The 19,241-nt window shown below is 40.1% G+C and overlaps 1 protein-coding gene across 25 annotated transcripts in view; it reads left to right on the forward strand.

Moving 5' to 3' along the window:
• The window catches only part of LOC111595052 (CUGBP Elav-like family member 4), a 304,647-nt gene that overhangs the window by 157,211 nt on the left and 128,195 nt on the right, over positions 1 to 19,241 (forward strand). For 5 of the 25 annotated variants that reach the window (XM_023308582.2, XM_023308583.2, XM_023308590.2 and 2 more), the window contains exon 2: positions 16,018 to 16,059. The exons of the other annotated variants lie outside the window; for them this stretch is intronic. In XM_023308582.2, coding sequence (XP_023164350.1) covers positions 16,018 to 16,059 — 42 coding nt within the window. The remainder of the gene's footprint in view (positions 1 to 16,017; positions 16,060 to 19,241) is intronic. 25 annotated transcript variants of the gene reach the window in all.

A 19,241-nucleotide genomic window follows, 5' to 3' on the forward strand; every position in this document is an offset into this window, starting at 1 on the left:
CTTGGTTTGCTTATTGGGTTATGTTGTCCTTCATTCTTGTTCTTGTTCTTGTCCGTGTCCGGGTCCGTGTTGTTGTTGTCCGCTGTTCCTGTTGTCCGCTACTTCTCTTTCCGTTTCGCTTGTACTTGTATTGTTGTTCAATATTTTTGTGCCACTTGTTTTGAATTTTTCTACATTTTTCGCATCCTTTTTATTCTGCTGTCATTGTCGTATCTTCTTCTTGTTGTTGTTGCTGCTATTACGTGCGCGCTAAGTTGCTCGTTAAATGCTTAAGTGGAGCAGAGTCGTTGACACAGTTTTCTCTTTGCCCATTGCATTCGCATGACTCACACAGCACTCACTTCACGCACGAGTGCGAGCGAGACAGATGCCGTTAGACTGATAGCTAGCGATGGGAGGGAACGAAGTTTCTGCGAACTGCTTTTAAAGTTTTATTTTCGTTTACGAGCAACTTTTCTTTGTTGACTCGCATGCAATTGTTAAGCTAGTGTCATAAGGACAATGCAAGCCAGGCATACTTAAAGGCTAAAGCTTCCCAAAAAAATGGCAGACAATTTATTGTTCAGCTGATAAGAAGTCGTCTCCATTAAAATTTCAATAGGAATTTTGGTTGGTAAATCTTTTCTTAAACTTGCATAAAATTACATAAAATGTGAGGTATTCCTTGGATATCTTTAAAATATACATAATACTCATGGATACTTGTTCTTTTAAGTATGTTTTCCATAGTCTCTTCACATCTCTAGTTTCTATACTATTTTCCTCACATATCTCACCTTATTATCTATATATTCTATCTACCTGATTCACCTTACCCATTTCGCTTAATTTATGTAATTCAGTTCAAAGTTTAAACTTGATTTCCATTTCTTTTAGTTTTCTATTGTCTTCCCAGCCATTCGCATTGTGCGCCCTTCTACTACATTCTCATAAATCGCAGCTGGCAAAAGAAAGTTTTATTTTTTAACTCCACGGCAAGTCCTTTGCCCGTGCCTGCTTCAATATTTATGTTTATTAGCCAGGCTATTTCGCAGACTTAGGCAATTACCCAGCCAACAAAGGCGTTGGCGCTTTTCAATATTTATGCCAGTGGCCAACGGTGGGGAGCTCGCTAATAATATGTAAATGCAGCAACAGAACCAGAACGAGAACCAGAAGTCGACCACAAACCCGTTATTATTATTGTTGCATATGTCGAGGCGTTTTTGCCTGTCATTTTGTTTTCCCAAGCAATTTGCTAGGCATGTAATTTAATAGCTCGGTGGCAACCCTGCCACTCGACACGCGTCTCTGCGTGTCCGTGTGTGTGTGTGTGACAGTAGCTGTTGACGCGCCTCAGGTGGGACAGCCAGGTATGTCAACAGGCAAATTATGCCCAAGGTAAAGCGCAGACAATGAAGTCCTGGACGATTAGTGAAAGCCTCCACGGCGCGCTGAGGGGAGTCGTTGAGGTCCTCTGAAAGGCGATTCCTCGGAGTGTTGCAATTACGAAAGGTTGCGCTAAATTGTGTGTGCATAATTGCTGAGGGGCCTCAGGACTCTTAGCCAAAGCGAATCACCTGGAATATGCATATGGAAATGTGACGAGAATTAATGAAATATTTCAAATCTAAAGAGATGAAGTTTGCAATATGAAATAATTGTGGAATATAGATCAGAATGTAAGGAACGTGATGAGGATTATGGACTGTAGATGCCTCCTACAAGATAAACTCTTCTATATAGAATAAATACTGAATATAGATTGAATGAATATGGAATATATTCAATGAATGCGGGACTTAGATGAATATGCTGGGAATGTATGAGATAAGCAATATGATATGATTTATGTATATTTATGTATATATCGAATATATGGAGTATATGCTGATAAGGTATATAGGTATATTTATATACATATACGAAATGAATGTAGGATATAGATGAGTACATGAATGAATAAATAAGATAAGAAAACAGATTTGGTATATTTTATATGGAATATATTCTCATATAAAGTGTATATATATAGATAATGTGGTACATATGGAATATAAATTGAATATATGGAACATATATAGAAATAAATGGAATTGATAGAAGAAATTACATATATATATAGAAAAGTAAGATTTTTTTCTATTTTGATTAATATTGTATATTGAAATATATTGAAGTACAGATATATGGAATGTAGATCGAAAATATATAGAAATAAAGATAGATAGATAGATAGATAGATAAAGATTAAAATAAAATGAATCCTACATTATATCAAATTCTAATTGTACAAGCCATGGAAATAATAACGGAACATCAGCTGCTAACTGTATAATTTTATATTCCACCCAGTCAACCATCGACAACATTCCTCTATATATGAGTCAAGTGAATTATTTGAGTTTTCTGCTTCTTCTCCTTTTTTCTGCTTTGTATTAAATTGTTGGCCACGCGACTCGCTTGCGAGGTGACATTTTTATAGCTTTGTTAACAGGCCCAAGTTTTTTTTTTTGATGGAAAACTACAACCCGGCCCACCCCTCCACTGGCCTTAGGCACACGTTGCTCTTTGTTTTGCTGGGCATGTTTAGCGTTGATTATGCTTTGTGTGCTTTCAGCCAGGAAAAACTCACCCTCTATCGAGCTGTCGCCTTCTTATCGCTCAGAGAGCTGAGCGGCATTAAAATTACTTGCGTGATTAACGCACACCCTCGAGCGTGTCGTGCCCCAACCCTCAGCCCCCTCTCTCTCTCTAGTTTTATCTATGGCTGCCTGCCTTAATTGTGGGTCTTCCATTTGGCTATCGATCGATTTCGATTACGATTTCGATTGCGTTTCGATCTGTACAGCTCATTAGGCAATGAATATGTGTATATGTATATGTCTGCTATATATATGTATCTTATATATATTTGGTATACTTTTATGACCTTTTGGGCATTTGCTCGCTTTCTATTGTTTTGCTTGGTTTTGTTTATTGCCACAGCGCTTCAAAAATAGCTGCACAAATGTAAACAAAAAGCGCAGAATTTTTTTTCTTTCTGACCAGCAGCTGCGTGCGTCATGTGCACAGATTTTCCAGATGCTCCATCCGCAGCGCACACACATCCTCTCTCTCTCTCTCTCTCATTCTCTCCGCCTCACTTTGTATATTTTTCTCGCTGCAACGCTGTTCCATATACTTAATTTTTGCCTAGCATAATTTTTATGGCTTTGCCAAAGTGCAAAACCGCATGAAGTGGATTTTTTTTGGTTTTTCAGTTTTTCTTTGTTTCGTGCTTTCTTTTAAACAATAAATCGGCATTTATTTATGTGGCACGGCAAAATGCTAGCTGCAAATTTGTATATGAAATAGTTTACCGACTACACGTACACGGCCTATGCACTTTTTAAATCAAATAGCTTTTGATTGGATTGTTGCCAAGGTAGCTCAATAAACGAAATAATTGTATTATTAAGTTTCTTCTTTAAATACTGCATATTTGCCCTTTATAATCTATTTTTAGAGTAATTTTCTTGCCTGTATATAAAATTTCGTGAACTGTGCACTCACGTCAGAAGCCGCACATCTCTAACAGACGCAGGTAGCAGCCTACGATCAGTTGCTAGACTGAGAGTAAGGGAGACCGCTGTATAGTTAAGGCGTAGCTTAGAGCAGTCATGTGCAAGCCGGATTGGCTGAGCTAGCAACAGAATGAATAAACAACAGAGGGCGCACCACACAACAGGAAGACATTTGATATCATGCTCCAGACACTTCCAATCGAACCATCACTAAATATCTTACACTCAATTTATTAGTAGCTATTTTCATAATTGATTGCTAAGGTCCTTGGCCAACTGGCTAATAAATCAACTAAATTATGTTACCGAATAACCAGAAAAAGAAATATTTACATTTAGGTGTAAGGCCAATTTTTCTCTTATATTTTTTTTGGTTAGGGAGAAGCCAAACAAACCGCTAATTGTCGATAAACAACCAATAAAATACAAATTTCCCAAAAACATTTATCAAAAATAATATAAATAATAACAATAACCAGGGCACACACATACACGTACGCACAGGGGCGATAAATAAAATGGTAAAAGGAAACTCGAGACGAGGACAGGAGAAGAACAACAACAACAAACGACGAAGTGTATGGAAAATAGTGTTTGACAGCTCATAAAAAATAATGTCGTATTCATTAAGGTTGCCAATGTAATGCGTGTGACTGCGTGTGTGTGTGTGAGTGTGGGAAGTTCTCGATGTTTGAGGTTGAGGTTGTTGCTGGGGTTGCCAAAAGCGAAATTCATTTTATTTACGACAGGAAGCAGGCAGAAAGCAACAGCAAAAGCACTCGAAACGCACGCATTCAAAGAGAGCTGGAGAGAGAGTGAGCGGCAGGGGTGAGGTGCGTACATATTTGTTGAGTGAAGAGCGAGCGAGCGGCGTGCTGAGCAGTAGAGGCAAGCCAAAAACATTTAATTGAAATGCAGCTGAATAGTGAGGGAGCGAGAGAAAGCGAACAAGCAATACGCAAAAAATAAGAAAAACGCGTCAAAACAAACGAAGGCAAATACCGTTGACATTGTCAGACTGACAGACATTAACTACGCATCTCGCTCATACTTAGACACGCTCGTTCTAACCCTCTCGCTCGCTCTCTGCCAGCCTGCAAGCATAACAAGCGCAGCTGCTTTGTAAGTGGCGCCAATATTTGTATTGTTGTTGTTCTTACACTTGACGAAGGCAGTTGTTGTTGCTGTTGCTTTTGACATTACCTTTTTAAAGGCTTGCGTGTCAAAGTTCTGTTGTTGTTGCTGTTAAGGAGGCTCGCATAGTGCTTGAAAATGGTTTTCCATTAGGGTGGTTCGCTTTTAGTTTTTGTTGTTTTTTTTTTTTTTTGGCATGGGGTGCGTTTCGTACGTTCACATGCAAATGCTGCAAGGTGTTATATTTTATGTACATTTAATTGAGACTTATTAGGTAGTGAAGTGTTCTAGTCGAACGACAGTCGAGGCTCCATTTGGCAGTTGGCTTGTTGATAGTGTCGTTAGCTTGTTGTTGGCTTCAAGTTCTATTAACTCGAATTAAAGACGTGTTGAAATAATTTGATTAGGGGAAGTTAGAAGAACGCAAGGTTTTCCCTTTAAGACTTTCATTCTTATTCCATTTTCTTGTACTAGAAGCTAAGATATTCTATTTGATTCGTCCTCTCTCTCAAATCTCCATCAATTTGATTGATATCTTGAATTATTTTCCATTAATTCTTATAAATAATTTTCTTCAATTTGCTATTCCCTTTGGGAAATTCCCATTTTACATTCGAGCTTAAAGCAAATCTGGGCAAATCTTTATGCTTTAGCTACATAATTTCTTTCGCATAAATGATGCATATGCATTTCTGTGTCAGTGTCGAAATGTATCTGTATCTGCATCTGGATCTACATCTGCATGTGCAACTGCTAGATACATGCGTCATGTATTTTTTATATACTCCTCCGACATCATCTTTATGCTTTGACAAAATGTATGACATTTGCATATCGCACAAGCCACCCGAAAAACCCACCCAAACAGCCTTTCAGTTGGCGCATCTTCCTTGCTCTCGCACTCCTCAATAGTTTTCCCATTTTCCCAGCAGTCGGCAGTCGGCAGCTGCTGCTCTTTGCTAGTTTTTCCCTTGAAAAATGCAGCAAAAGCCAACGAACTGTAACTGGACGTCGTTTTCATCAATATCAATGGGTGATTTGGGCGGCCGGGGCCAACGACACGGCGAGTGTTGCAACTTGCAACATATGCGAACTGCCTGCCTGCTGGCCATGCCACAACACATGCCTGGTGGCAGGCAGTTGGTCAGGGGGCGTGCTGTGTGGACAGCAGCAGCAGCAGCAGCAGCGCGCAATACAACGCATCATTTTTATTGTTTGTCGGCGAGCAACAGCAACATAACAACAACAACAACTCGCAACTGGCAACTGACGACGACGTCTATTGAAAATAGAAAGCATATGCTGAAAGGCAGCTAGTGCGGGGGCGGGCAGCGCAGCAACCGTTTCGTGCTTTGTATTTTTGCACCGAAAATAGAAAAAAAAGTTGCAAGACTCAAAAAACTCGAATGCGCATTGAAGTGGCGGCATCTAATGTAGCTGAAGTTGTTGCAACACAGGCAGTGGCCGAGGCAGTGGCAGTGGCAGCGGGCGCTACAGCTAGTTGGACTTGCTGCATACGCAGTAGCTTAGCAATATTTCAGAGTTATTTCAGCTTTGCTTCCCTTATTTTATTTTATTTCATTTCATTTTGGTTCAGATTTCATGCAGGGGGCGTGGCAGCTGTTTGGCTATGCACTTTGAGCTGTTTAGCTCACGTGGAATCATGGCAGAGATATCGAAGCACTAGGAGTTAACGAGAGCAAGCTAAGGACGCTGTTATGATTGAAGTATTCGATTTATATTTAAATTATCGGATATATCTGACATAACTTATGTATCCTATATATCCTTTATACCAATATGTATCTTGTGTCTTAGATATCTGAAGTATCTCATACATCTTGTGCTATTCATAAATCTTTAATACATTATATATCGTATAGGTATATATATGTATATATATAAATATATAGCTTATGTATCTCATTTATCTCTTATATCTGATATCTTATATATATAAAGAGTATCTGACATATCTTATTCATCTGATATATAGACATCTTGTATATACTATATACCTCTATATATATCTTATATATCTTATGTATCTCATATATTTCGTATGCCTGTCTCTTTAATATCTTTTGCCTTTTCCATTCTCAGCTTGCTTTAAAACACATTTTTTTTCAGCCAAAGCAATTCGCTTCACACACGCAGCTCTCATTTCGTTGTTGTTATTGCCCACTTATTCAATTTGCCAACCCTTCTCTGCGCTTCTCATATTGTTTAGCTCGCACACACTGCAAAAAAGGGCATCAACTGCTTTAATTTAACGCTACACGCACACGCACTGACGCCTTTTGCAATCTATGAGCTACCCCTAGCAGCCCCCATCCCTCTGCCATGCATCCACAAGAGCTACCGCTAAATCGTCACTAATACGCCGACTTGTGCTCAGCGTTGCGTGCGTGCAAAAAAAAGCAACTATTTCGCTTAATAACTGCCTGGAGTGTGTGGAGAGGGGGGCATGGACGCGTCACATGTGGCAGTTGCATGCAAATCCCAGCTCACAGCTGCAACTGGACAATGCACAATTCATTCAGTGGCTCCTCCTATTCCACTACTTAGACGCCACCTCCTGCTCGCCTTCGTGTTCTCTTTCTCGTCTGCCGACAATCGGCTTGCAGCTCCTACATTTTATTCTGCTTCCTCCTGCGCGCTTTTTTTATGTTTTGTATAAGCCTTCGGCTTCGATTCTTTTTTTTTGTTTTTTTGCAAGTTTGTGTAACTATTTTCCATGCGCATGGGCATTGCAGGCCACCACCACAGCAGCAGCAGCAGCAGCAGCTGAGTGCAGCGGCGGGTCGCAGGACGTTGGGACGTCGGCACGACAAGCAGCCGGCGCCGGCTGGATAACCAACCAGAACGAGGCGCTGAGCAACTGGAGCATTGCTACTATTTATTTGTGCCGGCTACTGTTGTTGTGCCTCTGTGTGTGTGTGTGTGTGTAGGACTCAACCCTCAGCAGAGTTTTGCTGGGATTTTTCTATTATGCGCACGTTTATTACACGATTTTAACACGATGACAGCGCCACCTAAAAGTATGCTACAATATAGTAAAGCTGCTCTTCTTCTTCTGCCTCCTTTTGTTACTTTCCTTGTTGCCTGTGTATCCATTTTTTTAAATTTATATGCGAATTTAACTTTGAGCGTGAGGCAATTGCTGTTGCCGGAATTTTCATATGATGAACTCTAGAACTGAATGGATTAAGGGATTGTATAGGATAGAATAGTTGATGATATATATAATTATACATATAGTATGAAGGATGTGAATGAGATAAATGTAATCAGTTAGACTTCATCTTGATTATATTTTACTTATAATCATATATTTTATTCATAATAATTATCTTATTCATTTCTTTCGTATAATTTTTATTTTTAACATATTTCTTCATCATCTACTGCTGAGTAACTGTTTTGGAAAGTTGGCTATATAGATGTTCTGCTATAGTCTATGCCTAAGCAATCTATCGTTTAGGCATTAGCATGTTCATAGCACCTTCATTATATGTTTATATAGCCAAAGGTAAACAGAGCAAACTGTATTTATAGAGGCCTTAGCACTGCTTGCTAAAATATATTTACATCAATATATGTAGATGAATAAATAAATAAATAAGTTCATTTATATAATTAGCTGAAACTCTGCTTGATTTCTGCTTATAAATTGATTCACTTTGTATTTTATTATATTCACTTTGTATATTATAGGTGATTTAATTGAATTTAAATGAATGCTCAATTTCTAATTATGAATTTAATATTTGAATTTATAAGTAGAAAAGTAGCTTCAATGATATTCGAGAGTTTTGTTTTAGAAATTAAGTCAAATGTGGTCTGTTCTGTCTGCTGATCAAGTCATCATCAACTCATCTTATGTCCAGTAGCAAAAGATACTTTTGCCACTTTGAGTTGCAACATAAGCTGAAATCTCTAACCAAACATCAAGAGCTTTATAGATAAAAATACTATAGTATTATAATTATATAAAACTTTAATAAAATTTATTTAAAACAAAGCTCCTCAACATACACTTAGTTATTAGTTAATTAGACAGCTGAAAGTGCTTAGCTTATAAAACAAAAGTTCACAGGCAACTTGAACATTCTAATACAGTCAAAATAGTTATACCCAGCTCAGCTCTCTCCACAAATTCCATTCTATTCTAAAAATAAATTCATTTAGCTCTCTAACCAGTCCAAATTAGAACAAAGTATGCGCAACTTCATTAAAATCATTTCAATAACTGAAAATACAATTCCTGAGCATGGGAATTGTATAGGGCAGATGATCAAAGACGCGTGCAGCGCACCTGAACTTTCTGTTTCTTTTTAATTATATAAGCCGTTGAGTCCATTGTGAAAAAGTTGTGGCAGATATCTTTGGCAGACTTTGCTTCTAATTGCTACAAAATGCGCAAATTAAGCAACGCTCGACGCTGGACACGCGGCGCGAGATGCGAGATGCGAGACGCTTCGGGCGGCGTCCACGGCGCCACGGAGCCACGGATTGATGGCCAACTGTCAATTGCTAAGCTGGAGTCGCAGTCAGTGCTTAACCCAGTCTGTGGATGTACTTAGATTGAAAGTTGAGTGAAAGCAAAAGAAAAAAGTGAGCGAGTGGGAGGCAGAGGAAAAGGAAAGCAAGGCGCAAACGACGCCGCTCAGAAAGAGAGAAAGAAATGAAACTTTTTAATGATGTAAAGTACAAAGTTTTGTGTCTTGTCGTAACTTGAGTAAACTTTGAGTTATGCCTTAGATGCGACGCGAACGCGAACGCGACGACCTCAAAACGTAGCCGGGACTTTGGGACGACATCCTTTTAGCTAAATATGTATCGATCGAACGAGAGCGAAGTCGAGTATTGGCTGTGTGCAGCGGCTGCGGCTGCGGCTGCGGCTGTGACTGGAATTTATTTTGTCGTTTTCTTAAAAGTTTTCAACACTCGCTTTTTATTATGACATACGCAAGCGCGCAAATTAGTGAGTGGGCGGGGCGTGGGCGGCAGGCTAATAAAATGCCAATTTGCTGCATTGAATGGCTGCTTTATTGGCCGCCATTACAACTCGTACGTACATAAAAAGCCGGCCGGGCCTGGCGACCACGCACATGCGTCTGCCCCGCCCACCGCCTATTTCAAAAAGCGCCCCTTATGTGGAGTGGTAGCTTCAGTCTTTAAGACATTTTATGACGGCAACATTTACACGCATAAAATATGCATGATAAACTTTGTTGTTGCAATAAATCAGCATCAGCCGAAAAGTATGCAATGCTTTTTGCTGCCTCCAGTGCGATTACGAAAGCGTTCAAAGTTTACCATGTGTGTGAGTATGAGTGTGCGTGTGTGTGTGTATTTATGTTATTCGCAATGATCGTAAAAGACTGCGTGACCCAACTATAAACATTTTGCACAGCGAAATCTAAACTAAAATTCGATTTGAGCTGCTTTTACGAGCGAGTTAAGCAAAAGCGAGCTTTAAAGTTTACTTTTTTTGGGCATGTAAAAGCTGAAGGCAACTAAGTTGTATTATAAGTTGAAATATATATGTGATATAAGGTTTGGTCTTTGGATCTGTATAACTGTCGAACTTGTTCATCTAACTATCGGTATCAATCTATCTATTGTTCTCTAGCTAGCAGCATATCTAAATATCTATCGATATGTCTTGCTAGATATTCATGTATTGATCTAAGCATAAATCGATCTTTTTGCCTAACAATCTATCTATTGTTCTCTAGCTAGCAGCATATCTAAATATCTATCGATATATATTGCTAGATATCCATGTATTGATTTAATCATTAATCGGTCTTTATATCAATCTATCTATTGTTATCTAGCTAGCTAGCTGTCTATCGATCTTTCTAGCTAGACATCCAGGCATGGATCGATGTATCGATCTATCAATATTATCGATCTAGCTGGCTGTCTATTGTTATATCTTTCTAACTGTCCATCTAGCTATTTATTCAGCGAGCTATCTAGCTGGGTATCCACATCTCAATCTATCCATTCGTCTGTCGTTCTGTCTTCTGAAATGTTGATATCTATCTTTTTCAGCTTTCATCTATCTATCTATACATCTATCTATGTATCTATATATCGCTGTACATAAGATAAATCAAATTTATTTTATTTATTTTCTATCTTTGTCTATCTTTCTTTTGATCTGTCGATCTATCTGTCTATCGATAGATATTTATTATATACTTGTTTATCTATCTATCGTTTAATATATCAGTCTCTTATCTATTTTTCTCTCTATCAATTTCCAATCTATCTATCCATTCTACTGTCTGTCAGTGGATCTGTCCTTGTATATCTTATTTATCTATTGATCTACCTAACTGCCGATCTCTCGATATATCCATCCACTCATCCTATTCCTCTATAGATTTCTCCATCCTTGTACATAACTGTTTATCATTGCGCTGCTTGTTTACAGTTTTTAAAAGCAGCTTTGCCTGCGGCAGCGTTTGCTATCAAACAACTTAAACTGTCATTAAACTTTTGTTGTGACTATTGAACCGAAAGTTTTCAAAGCTGCCTCAATCAGGCGACAATGCAAAAATGGCGCCTGGCCTTATAAATTGGCCAAGCAAAACTTTTGGCTGAGGTGCAAATGCGTCTGCCTAAAGAAAGAGAGATAGAGAGAGAGAGAGCGAGGGAGCTTGGCAGACAAACAAAACTCTGTCTACATTTGGCCATTGTGTGTTTTGATGACGCTTTTGTTGCCTGCATGCATAAAATATTTATGCGCCGCGAAATATGCAACAAAAAATGTGCTCGCCCCTCGTTGCCGTCTCTTTCGCACTCGCGCGTGCAACTTTTCGCACTCAAATGAAATTACGCACAACAACAACAACAACAAGTTGGCTACAAAAAACTTTGCTACTTAAATGTTACGCTTTCAATTTTTTCCTTTCATTTGTTGTTGCTTTTCCTTTTTCTTTTCTTGTTGTTTTTTTTTCTGTTTGTGCACTTTATCAAGCATTTTGGCATGGCTCAGCGCACGCTCGATTGCCGGCGTGGGTGGCAAACTTTTCATTAATAACGATTTTCCATTAACTATCGATTGATTTTGCAACGCCCAGCATCCAGCAGCTGCCGCAGCAGCTGCAACAATGAGGCAAAAGTAGCTAACCGAAACGCACTTCAGACAATGCCTGCAAGCGGCAGCAGCGGCAACAACAACAGCACTCGAGTCTATTTAAAACGCAAACAACAATAACACAAGTGGGCTGCTGGGCGTGGCAGGCGGCGGCGGTGCCGGCAGCGGCTCATAACCGACGCCGACGCCGACGCCGCCAACAGGAAAAACTCATTGAAAACTTTTTCTTTTACACTTTGCGTGCAGAGCGCCGCTTACGCTTAAAGTTCCCACTCTCTCTCCCACTCTCTCACCCACTGACTCTTTTTGTTTCTCTTTCGCTCTCTATTTGCACCGCTTAGGTGTATCGCAGGAGCAAGTTTTTAATTTTTTATCGCGCTGCGAGCTATGTCGAGGTTTCTCCTTTTTTTGCTGCCCTTTCTGGAGGGAATTGCGAATTGCTGATTGATTTTGCAGCTCAATTTTTTAAAGCTGCTTCACATTTGGAAAGATCTATAGATATATGATGAGCTGAGGATAAACTTGAGTCTACTGAGGAATAAACTGGGCTGTAATGAAGTTGCTAGAGAAGTCACTTGGAAATAGACAAAGTTGTTTGAGATAAGCTGAAGCTTTTGAAGTTAGAGGAGATATATTGGTATCTATGTGATAAATATTACTTTAAAGCAGAATATCTGAATGATAAAAGATATATGTAGACTTATGAGAAGCTAACAAATTAAAGATATCAATAGAGTGCTGCAAAATAGTTGAGCCAGGCTGAAAGTCTCTCAACATATCTGAGATATCTTGATATCTATATGATATATATTACTTGTTAGGTAAATCTACGCTTGGTATAAGCTATATATAGACCTATGAAAAGGTTAGTTAAAAGTAGAGTAAAAGTAAAGCACAATTGTTGGGCAATAGAAAAAGTAATTGAAGAAAGTTGATTCTCTCTAATCTCTCGTGCTACACCTATCCATAATATTCAATAGCGAATTTAATTTACTAAATTTCTATAGATCTTTATCTATCTAAAGGGCATTCCAGTTATTTAATAAGCCTTGCATTTCTCGCCCTTCATTTCTATTTATTTTTTTGCTTCGTGCGTTGCGTTTGCTTTTGTTGCTGTCACGTCTATTATGTGTATTGCCTTTTGTGTAGTTTGGCATTCTGTTGCTGTTGTTGTTGTTGCTTTTTATTATTATTTTGTATGCCCTTTCTTTGGTTTATTTTTTATGTGGCTAGCGCAAGGCGCGTTGCGCCCAATATATATAAATTATTGCATAAAGTTTGGCGCTAAGTTGCAAAAAGTTTCCTTTTCATTGCTGCGGCTACCGCGACGAAGTCGAACGTTGAGCACGACATGCTACAATAGTCTATAAATCTTTATGGTCAACAGAGATTACATGGGCCAGCGTCGAAGCCCAGCGACCACCCTCCGCCCCTCCGCCTTTCAATGTAGTTTATTGCCCCGTGCTGTTTGGCCTTAGCAGCTTTTTAGGCGCTGTGCTCTGTTTTGATTTGTGTGCCCGTTCGTGTTCGTATTCGTGTTGCTCTTTGTGTACTGCAGTTGTTGTGGTTAGTCTGGAGTCCAGCATATGGTCATAAAAATGTGCACAGCTCGGCAGATGCGCTGATAAATCATATTAAACCGAGAAACTATGCACGAAAATAAATATATATTTATATTTATACATTTATCTATGCGAGAATGAATCCGAATGCGAATGCATAAAAATACTTGTGCCAATGGCAACAGCTTTGCCAGCGATAACAATGCACTCCCATATGGCCCTAGCTCATGAATTTCGATAAGAAATGAGTTAGAAGTGCTCTAGCTGGGAGTAAACGACTAGGAAATACCCTGATGGAATGACAGCAAAGCGTGTACCGGGGAAAAGGCTTAAGCTTTGATCTCTAATTATGAGTTTTCCTTTCGATTTCTTCTATGAACTTGAATCTTACTTGACAAGTTTTAGATCTTTACCTTAGGCTATCCTAGACATACGGATTAAATCATAATCTTCATACTCTGTGGGTACTATGAGGTAGGACGCGCATCCTTCTGTCAGTTTTATAAACTTTATCTAGAAATCTATGCATAGAATTCACATTTTCATTAGGTTCATAATCGATAGAGTAAAATAAACAGGGAAAGAGAGTGAGAGAGGAGGATAGAGAGAGACAAAGGACAAAGTCGGATCGCCTTAGCTGAATGATGATCCAGATCAACAATGTATACACTTGAAAGGTTAGGCCACGCCTACTGTTGCCTCTCACAGAAACATGTTAAGACTACAGAAACAGCTGAGTGCAGAACAGAGTCCAAACCCTCCCAAACTCTTAAGCTTAACTAGTTCCAGCTGCTGCTTCTTCGTTTTAAGTATTATCAAATATTTGAACTAAACTTCAGTGACAACAAGAACACCCTAAATTTTTCCTATTACACAATCTGAATCGTATTTCTTTATTGTTTTTATATCGAATTTACCTGCACACACATAAAGCGACTCCCACACACACACACACACACACACACACACACTGGCAGTTTGGCTCTAAAGTATGCCATAAAATATATCCTCAAAATGTCTTTAATTGCGTAAATTTGGTCATTGCGTGGGCGGCATTTTCGATTTACGTATTACGTATTACGCTCTTTGGCTCGTAAACAACTTGGCAGGAATGTCGCCCTTCTAAGTATCCGAAAAAACACACACAAGAATGGGGAAGGCAAGGCAAGCGAGCAGTGAAAAAAGTATAGCATACCGCACGGCGCATTTTACATAAAAATGCAATAAATAGCTACAGAAAAGCGTTTGGAAGCGCACCAGAAATTTATGTGGTCGAGGATCTCTACTCGAAACTCCGTGGCCCCCAACTCCAATCCAGTGCTCGTTTCCTCCTTTCACTGTCTCCACTCGTAAATGTCAAATGTCGAGCTGGTTTGGGCCGGGGGGAAGGCGCCTCAAAGTATGCTTATAAATTGCTCTAAATAGCAATTTTTTTTAGGTTGTAGAGCGCTTCGCGCAACGTCTTTGGCTTGCTTATCGTGACCGGGTCCGGGTCTGTGTCTGGGTCTGGAAGCAGGGTCCAGGGCGCAGCGAGTGTCGTGTCATTTGTTCGTTTTCTTTATTAGTGTCATGTATTTTTATAGTTCAAAGGACATTTGAATGATTGAATGAACTGTATGTGTATGTGTGCATGTGTGTGTGTGCTGTTTGTACTGTGTATGTGTGTGTGTGTGGCGTCCACTGGCCGCCCCATGGCCAAAGGCCGAACCGTACCAAAAACGAGTTGCGCGCATGATTTCATCCCTTGCAGCGCTGGGATCGCCCTCACGCCCCCTGCCGCCTCGCCCCTCCCTGGTCGGACCTTGCGTGTGGTCGCACTGGTCAGCCGCCCAGGCACGTTTCATCATGGGTTGCTTGTTGGTTTCGACTATATCAAATAACGACTATTGACTGCGCCTGTCTCTGCCCCTGGCGCCCTGCTCGTGTGGTGTCCCGGGTCTTTATAACTCTCTGTGTGTGCACGTGTAGGGTTACACAACGCGCCCCTGTCCCTGTCCCTGTCCCTGCCCCTGCCAGCGACAGCTCCAGCTCCAGCTGCTGGTGCTGCTTTTGATGATGATGTTGTTGTCGTCGCCAGCGTTGACGTTGTCGATGACGAATGAAAATCAATATTTATTAGATTACTTTCGAAATTTTATACGAAAATAGAATTTTTATGACATTTTATTTAGCTCTCTCTCGCTCTGGCTCGCTCACTATCTCTTTCTCTTTTGGAGCATTTGCCAACTGCCTCAACAAACATCTTCTAGTTGCTTTAAGGGCTGTTAATCAATGGTTTTAAAGGGTTAAGCGACATGGTCAGCTCCGACAGCTGAAAAGCTTTTACTTTATTAAGGAAAATAGTCGAGAGTTTCTTTATTTATCGGGATTGTAGGATGATGATTTTTGTATCTTAAGTACTGCACCCGTCTTTCATGACAGTTTTGTTAATAAGCTTAACGCTTCGGCCCGCGCACGAGCTTCCCATTATCTCAATTCCAATTAAAGTTATAATTCCTCTTTCACTTTTATTTGTTTCGCCCTCATGCCGAAGCATTCCCTAATGACTCAGCTAATAACATAAACCAATTACTTGAATATCTGTTCAGCAGCACATTTAATATTAATATCTCACCTCTCTCTCTCTCTCACTTCTTTCTCCTTCTCTCATCTCTTGCAGGTAAGTTGCCATCATCCATTAATACCACCAGCCATCAAATTAGTAAGTACAGAAAACGAGCTGCTAACACTTTTATGTGCGTCTTTAAATGTATATGTCTATGTGTGTGTATATGTATATATGTGTGTGTGTGTGTGTAAAAATTCTACACCTATGTGGAGGGTCAGGCCACTGAATTTTAGTGGCCTCCGTTGACCTCGTTTGGGGCTCGCTTTTATGGCCCAGAGCCAAGCCCTAAGCGCGCTGATGCTTCTCACGTGGCTCAAAACTAAAAGCTCCCCCGAGTGCAGGAGACAACAGTGGCTGCCAGCTAGCCGCTTGCACCGCACCACCCACTCAGGAGCCACTTAATTATGAAGCTGCACATGAAGTAAAACGTCATAAAGCGTCGAGTTGAGCTCATTCCTCTGCTTGCCTCCTGCTTTTTTGGCAGGCTGTGGCAATTGCTGCCTTGGGTAGCATCATCCGTCGTCCGCCTGGCTCAGCAATGTTGTTGCTGTAGTTTCCTTCTTCTGCTTTTTTTTTTGCCGTTGTCGGTTGTTGCTACATTTTGCAGTTAATTTTGCGTTGCTAAATAAACTGTTTATGGCATTTATGCCAAAAATTTTTGGCCAAGCGGAGCGAAGCGAAGGCAGTGGCAGCTGGATGAAGGATGACGATGAATGAGCCGACTAATGGTTGTTCTGAGTGCACAACATCTGAGCGTGTGTGTGAGTGTGTGGGTCTGTGTAACTGTGTGCCTGTGCATTTTTGCATGCAGCCAATGTCTGCAGGCTTCGCTTGCATTTTAATTGTAATTTTTTGCATGCCTCGAAGCAGACAAGGCCTGTGCCCTGCCAGCCTTAAAGCAAATTGTTGTTAATTAAGCTGAGAAATATTTAGAGCTGCAAATGCTATAAATAATAGAAGATCTACATTCATTTATGAGAATTGTCTCAGTTGAAGTCTGTGTCAAGCAGGGCATCTGGGCATAGCTGCAACTATTCATATAGAAAACATATCCGAATCTGTTAATTTACTTCACAAATCTCTCATTGGGAACATTTTCAACTAATTCAATTGCCAGCTAACTTATTATGCCTTAGTTTGCCGTGTGCTTTTCAAATTCTTTGGTTTATTTTTAGCTTTAGAGCGCGCGTTGATTGAGTGTGTGTGGATGCTTTGACCCGTGCACACACACACAGAGATACCCTCAAATGCTTACACATATTAATGAATATTTACATTTTATGCAGTCAGGCGCAAACACACACACACACACACATACACACAGCTTCAATTCCCAAACTCTACCCCCGCAACCACTGACAATTTGGCAGTCACCGCAATCATAAAAATTTCACCCCAGTCGCGAGGCAGGCAAAAAAAGTTGCCATATATATATGAGTGTGTGTGTGTGTGTGTGTGTCTGTTTGTATTTGGTGCCCGTCCGTCAGTCGCCTCTGCGCCTCATTTAAATGCAAATTTTGACGAGCGGTTTTACCGTTCTGCAGCGCACTCTGCTGCTGCTGCTGCTGCTGCTGCTGCTGCTGCTGCTCTTCTGAATGAAAACATTAAAATTAAAAATAAAATACAAAAAGAAAAAGGAAAAGCCCAAGAGAAGCGAAAATACTGTGGCCTGCTTTTTAGGCGTCGCGTGGGTGGCTGAGGCCTGAGAATAATTCAAGGTGATAGCTTAATTGAAATATGCTTTTAGGCGCTTTGCTCTCTACACATTTTGCATACTTCAGCGTCGGCTTTTACTTTGTTGTGTGAAATTTCAGCAAGCGCCGGGTGCATATTTTATGGCGCTGCGGTCGACCACAGAGAAGCAAAAAAAAAAAAATATAATGAAAAACAACAACAACTGGGCGAAAAAAAACTGAATCGACGCAGCTTAATGTTATGCAAAGTGTTTCGAGCCTGTGGGCAAAGAGAGAGCGAGAGAGAGGCAGAGAGAGAGACACAGAGAGGAGCGTCTACATCCGGTCTCGATTGCAGGAGGCGTCATCATCTTTAATTGCTAGCCATTTCAATTCTCATTTCAACTTCAATTGACTTTCGACAGCAGACGAAATTAAAAAACGCCAAAGCTGGAAAGGGAACTATTTAGCATAGCCAAGTGCGGGTGGATATAGAAAATGTATTAGATGAATTCGTGCCGCTCTCTGGAATTCCTAATTAAGCAACACAAATTGTTTATTTTATATTATCAGCTGCAGTCGTCTCATCTTTCCACTTGGAATATGGACAAACAAGCCGAGAGGACCCGACTCGCTGATACCCGAACCGCTGATATTCCGATGAGTCTACGCTTATTTTATGTATAGAGACTGCAAGTGCTTTGCTATGGGAACTATGGGCTTTCAGAGCACATACAGATGCTTCTCTTTGCCTAAGCACAAATTTTTGGTTTCTGAAATAGGTTTCTTTTGAATCTGAGAGGAAGGGAGTGAGGTATTAAAAAAGCAGAACACACAAAATCTTTATATTTGAAACTTTCACAGTAAATTGGAAATCTCCAACTTTTACGGTATTCAAGCTGAGTTTAAACAATGAAGCCGCATGATCGATTTTTATCGATAATAAGAAAGTGGTATGAGTTATCGAAAATAAAATAGATGAGCTTGGACTGCCTATAAGGGAGTATATATTTCAGACATAGGCACATGCCTAGATCCAGCAAGAATATATAGACCTTATGGGATCTGCCACGCCTCCTTCTGCCACACAAACAATATGCCCTGAATTTAAAATTTCAATAAAAAACAAATTCAGAATTGGCCTTAAAGAGCAAAAGTGGCCAGAGTTGCGGCTGCTGCCTTAAATTCATTTCGTGTGCAGAAAAATAAACCGCTTTGAGCAGTGCAAATAGCAGAAACGCAGCTAACGCATGCAAATGACAACAAGGCTAACACACACACACACCCACGCAGAGATGTGTTTGTTTGTGTGTGCATAAGTGAAGTAGATCTTTGTAATCTGAAATGCTCAAGGCGTGCAAATATTCAATTTTAAATATGCAGCCAAATAAAGTATGAAACAAAAAGAGATAGACAAATGGAGAGAGAGAGACAGAGAGAGTGAGATGCCCGCATCTCTTTCGCACACTCTCTGTCATAAACACAATGTCATGACAACTTTTGAAATTTGAATTTCAAAGCAAAAATGTTCTCTCATTTATTCATTTGCTCAGTCATTCATTGTCATTTATTTTATTGCTTGCTCACACACACACGCACACA

The sequence above is a fragment of the Drosophila hydei genome, unplaced genomic scaffold (genome assembly GCF_003285905.1).
Source record: "Drosophila hydei strain 15085-1641.00,03,60 unplaced genomic scaffold, DhydRS2 tig00000001-arrow-pilon, whole genome shotgun sequence".
In the NCBI taxonomy this organism is placed as follows: Eukaryota; Metazoa; Arthropoda; class Insecta; order Diptera; family Drosophilidae; genus Drosophila; species Drosophila hydei.